The sequence below is a fragment of the Carcharhinus amblyrhynchos genome, chromosome 6, assembly GCF_965287045.1.
Source record: "Carcharhinus amblyrhynchos chromosome 6, sCarAmb.v2.hapA, whole genome shotgun sequence".
NCBI lineage: Eukaryota > Metazoa > Chordata > Chondrichthyes > Carcharhiniformes > Carcharhinidae > Carcharhinus > Carcharhinus amblyrhynchos.
In genome coordinates, this window is record NC_137329.1 from 99,912,083 (window position 1) to 99,917,484 (window position 5,402).

At 46.0% G+C, this 5,402-nt stretch overlaps 1 protein-coding gene across 1 annotated transcript; it reads right to left on the reverse strand.

Annotated features, from left to right (window-relative positions):
• Positions 1-200: 200 nt before the first annotated feature.
• Positions 201-2,652, reverse strand: gpr85 (G protein-coupled receptor 85). Its single transcript, XM_080191713.1, has one exon. It carries the CDS (start codon positions 2,650-2,652, stop codon positions 1,525-1,527), a length of 1,128 nt encoding a protein of 375 aa, XP_080047839.1. The 3' UTR covers positions 201-1,524.
• Between the last annotated feature and the right edge of the window lie 2,750 nt (positions 2,653-5,402).

Here is a 5,402-nt window from a genome sequence, read left to right on the forward strand (position 1 = left end):
AAAAATGGGAATGGTGATTGACTAACTTGCATTTATATGAAAGGACTAACAAAAACAAAAATCTGAAAAGCACAAGAAAGACAAATGGAAACTGAATTAAGATTAAAAGAAAGAGACGGATGAACAAAGGAAGAAAAACAACGTAAAATGGGAACAGAAATATTTAAAATTCTCTTATAAAAGGTCAAAGGTCATGAATTATATGGCTCTGTAATTAATACATTTTAGGTTCAATTAGTTTCACTACTATGTCATTACACACACAATACCCACAAGCAACTTCACATTTTTTGTTTCTGATTTTGCAATGATAAAATTATTTTATATTGACACACAAGACACATACAAAGAATGTTACTTAATTTAAACATTAATGACAGTAAAGTACACAGGGGGTTCTTTGGTATTATGCCTTCAATTAATCTTATGGTTCCCAATCATTCATTTAATCCAGCAGATGTTAACTCTTTTAGACGAATGACAAAGAATCATAAATGTTGCAATTTTGTGCATACTGATAAAACTTCCAAAAATTATTATTTTCAATTTCAAGAAAGAGCAGTTGGGTTAATTTCAATTGGTAATTGTATAATATGATACACATTTTATTCTCAAAACGTTGATGAAATCCCACACAATTATTTTGCCAGATGTAGTTGTATTTCATTTTTGCACACACCTCAGCCTCCCTAATGAGAAGGAAATTGCTGAAATCAATTCACCTTTTTCAGAAACCAGAGAAAATGGTTACGTAATCAAGTAACTCACATGAAAGACAGAATTAAACCAAAAATCTTGAAAACAATATGCATCCGTAGAATAAATATTTCACAAACTGTGCAGGGTTTGACACTAACTTGTTCTGATCTGGACATGGCAGCTGTCTAATAACATGGAAGCAGACAACCGTTGTGTGTTGTTCTGCAGGAGTGTGACTATGGCAGCAGAAATAAATACTTACTCAGGGTGAAAACAAAATATTGTATACAGACCAAGTTTGAATAAACCAGGATCCAATGAGGGGTTCAAGGGAAAGTTGAAAGGACTGACTTGTACATGTCCAAACATGCATGCCCCACCACTTAACTGACATAATGCATTCTGCCACTTTCGATTAAGTCAAAATCAAAATGTAAACATGTTTTGTCTGGTGCTAATCAATGGATTCAAAACCTTTCTATTTGCTTTTTTAAGTACAAAAGGAGTTTAATGCTCTCAATATATATTCTAAGGTTGCAGTCTATGATTCCTGCATGGGTTACTTGGAAAACAAAACAGGCAGATGTGAAACAATATGGTAATACTATTATTTCCCTTAGGTAAATTGTATTGAAAATACCTTCGACGTTAAAACAAGAGGAGCAGAGATAAATTAAGGACCATTCTGCGGAGGGTCGATCCATTCTTTCTCCTGCAGACCATGGCAATTTACTGTTGTGTCTGTTGGCTGATTAATTTCCAGTCCATTGAATCTCCAAAAAAAACCACACACACACACACACACACACACACAGCAAGAGATGTTCATATAACACAGTAAGGTTCCCTGGGTAGCCTAGATTTCCGACAGTAAAGGATGTTGGTGCTGAAACAGCGTCTTAGCTCCCGGTTGGAGAAGATGCAGAGGAACGGGTTGACACCAGCCTGGGCAAAAGTCATCCAGACAGCGGCGGTCAGGTAGCCGCGGGGGACAGCGGGACCCTTGACAAAGACACGCCAGTAACAGGCCACCAGGTACGGGCACCACAGAGCCACGAAGAAGAAGGTGATCAGGTAGAACATCCTGCCGATCCTCTTCTCCGTCTTGAACTCGTCCATGACCAGCAGCCGCCGGCGGATGCCCTGCCCCGGCGGGTTCTGGCGGATGCCCAGCAGGGTGGGCGGCGTGGGGCCGCGGCCGAAGCCGGCGATCCAGTTGGCGGCCGCTTGGCCGGTGGCGCCGGGCCCGTGGAAGGTCCAGTTCTGGCTGACGGCCGGCACCAGCTGCACCGGCTTCATCTTGCGGCGGTCGTAGACGAAGAAGAGGAGCTTCAGGTAGACCAGGTGGGTGGCCAGCACGATCACGGCGAACATCAGCATGAAGCCCAGCGAGTCGTTGACTTTGAAGTAGCGGTGCTCGAAGATGCACTGCTCCTCCTCCCGGATGAAGGTGTAGGTGCCCACGTCGAAGACGGGCGGGAAGGCCATGGCCACCGAGAGCGTCCACACCATGCAGATGACCGCCAGGCACGTCCAGAAAGTCAGCCGCTTGGAGTAGAAGCGGTGGTGGGCGATGGCGATGTAGCGGGTCACGCTGACGCAGAAGAGCATGAAGACGGCGTGGAAGCAGGACAGCACCCCCACGAAGGCCACCACCTTGCAGCTCAGCGAGCCGTACGGCCACGAGGAGCCGTTCTTCACCGACAGGAAGACGAAGGGGAAGCAGGCGGCCGAGCGGACGATGTCCGAGGAGCACAGGTCCAGCAAGAAGTAGTAAGGGGCCCGGTGCAGCGTCTTGTCTTTGACCAGCAGGAAGGAGATGAGCAGGTTGCCCAGCACCCCCACCCCGATGATGAAGCCCAGCGAGGTCAGCTTGAAGAAGGTGGCCAGCGGGGAGACGCTTTGCAAGAGGTTGTCGCTGCTGCCGCTGGCTGCATGGCTGTAATTCGCCATAGATACAGTCAAATGGGGAAGGGGGAGTTTGGGGTCGTGGGGGGGGGGGGAGGTGGGAGGGAGGTGGAGATAATCCAGGAACAAGCCTCACTCAGCCACGGTGGCGAAGTAACATGATGGAGGGAGTTACAATCACATCAATTAATCCACACTCTCTTCCTTCCCCCCCCACTCCTCTCTCTCTCTCCCACCGCCCCCCCTCCCTCCCTCCAGAGATGTAGCTGGATGCTGGAGACAATAAAAGCATCCAGAGTGGGGAGGAGGAGGGAGGGGGTCTGATCCAGCCCTATCCGGGCACCATTCTCATTCCAGACATCCACCCCATCGTCTGAACCATTTACCAGCGAGGAGCCTGTGAAAAATAAAATACAATCATCACACATTCCAATAACATTGCTCTCTGATCTCCCCCCCCCCAAACACACAAACAGCAGATTAATCAAATATCCACTACTGCTACACACAAAAATAAAAGACACGTATTGACAGGGATGGGTTTACCTGTGTGTGCGTGTGTGTGGTTGGGGGGGAGGGAGGTTTAATTCTCTCTCTCTCTGTAGGGCTGTGGTGTGAGCAAGGAGTTGCTGCTGCTGTCTCTCCTGCCGGCTGCCTTGCTGGGAGTGAATGGATTGCAAAGGGGGCTGAAGGCGAGACTGCGCAGCGAGCCTATTTGTAATCCTTGCCGCGTCTCCCCCTGTCGCATCCCTCCCTCTCCCTCTCCCACAGACACGCGCACACACACACACACACACAGCAAAGGCAAGGACGCTTATATGCAACACGTCCACTCCAATCGGAGACACGATTAACGCTCATTTATCTTACTTCAACCCTGCCAAGCATTGCAAAGCTTCACAGCCGGCTAGCCTTTCCACCCCCCTCCCCACCGTCCCCCAAACACACAAACTATAACCTTTAAGTGGCATGGTTAAGTATTTTCCCTTCATCACTTCTCCCCTGCTGCATCTTCTACTGGAAAACTTCCACACAGCCATTTAACAAATTAGCCTTCTACCGTGTATGTTCCGTGACATGTATTAGTATGCACAATGTGTGTAGATGCATAATGATCAGATGCGTCCTCACACACCCAGTTATCATTGCACAAACCCAGATCCGAACACACATGAACAACTCTGCGGGTCAAAGTGCACCTTGTGACTCTGTAGCTTGGCTATTTCATGTCAAAAGTTATTTCCGCCCCCCCTCCGCCTCCCACAAACGCACATACACTTTCGAGGATATTAATATTTTTGAAGTTCTTCATATAGTTTTTAATTAGGCATATAGCCTCACGGCAAAACTGTCACATTTCCCACTGTTGCTCATTTGATCAAGATTCAAGAATTTTTAAATGGGTGTCAAATGCTTTGCGGGGACCAACATTTGTGAAGGACGCCCTATCGATACAATTGTTTTTAATGTTGTGGATGTCTTCTTCACTTTAAGTTGGCAGTCATCACCAACGTGGATTTTTTAAAATGGATTTGACCATATAACACTTGCACAAGAATACGGTGGCTCAGGGTATAACTACATTCCTTTCATTCAATCCCACTACCATCAACAGTCTGGTAGTTATCATTGACCAAAAACTTAACTGCACTATCTGAATAATTATTGTGGCTACCACAGCATACTAGAGGCTGGGAATTCTGCAGTACATAACTCACCTCCTGCTTCCCCAAATCCTGTCCACCATCTGCGAAACACAAGTCAGCAGTGTGATGGGATACTGTCCACTTGCCTGAATGAGTGCAGTTCCAACAACACTCAAGAAACTCCACACCATTTAGGACAAAGCAGCCCACTTGATAGACACCCCATTCACCACAATAAACATTCACTTCCTCCACCACTGATGCACCACGGCAACAAAGTGTACCATCTACAAGATGTATTGTAGCAACTCACCAAGCATCTTCCAAAACCGTGACCATTGCAACCTAGAAGGACAAGGGTAGCAGGTGCACGAGAGAAACAACATCTGCAAGTCCCAACCTCACCCCCCCCCACCCAAAGCCACATAACATCCTTATTAGGATATGGGTAGCAGTTCCCTCACTCTGGAATTCCATCCCCAGTGGCACCGCAGCTACATTTATACCACAAGGACTGCATTGGTTTAAGAAGAAAGCTCACCATCACCCTCTTAAAAAGCAATTAGAGATGGATAATAATTGCTGGTCTTGCCAGTAATGTCCACCTCCCATAGAGGAATAAAAAAAATTCACCAACCAAATCCCCACTATGTTTAATCAGCATTCACCTGTCCACCAATACAACAGTTTCTTCCAGCTGGGAAACAAAGCACTTATTTTCCACTCCCTTTTCCAAGTTTGCTTCATCATACACATATGCAGGTCAGGGAATATCGTCATTTTCAATTCCCAATACCTGTCCAACTCTGTGAACTGTCAACCTGCTCAGCATAGCATTGCTAATAACAGCTGTCATATCAACTACATCAACATTTGCACAGTTACAAATCTAAAAATGTGAACAGGATTCAATGTATAATGGGAGATTGGACAGCAAACCTCAGGCAATCATCAATGCATTATGATCTACAAGCTCATGACACAGCAGATTACTGATGCACTTTGAAGAATTCATCCCCAGACTTGGGCAATGCTGTCAAGAGTGGCACTCATTGCCCAACCTTAGTGACCCTTGAGAAGGTAATAGTAGACTTTCTCTTGAACCATTGCAGTCTATATCATGACAATGTTTCCAAATTGCTATTAGGT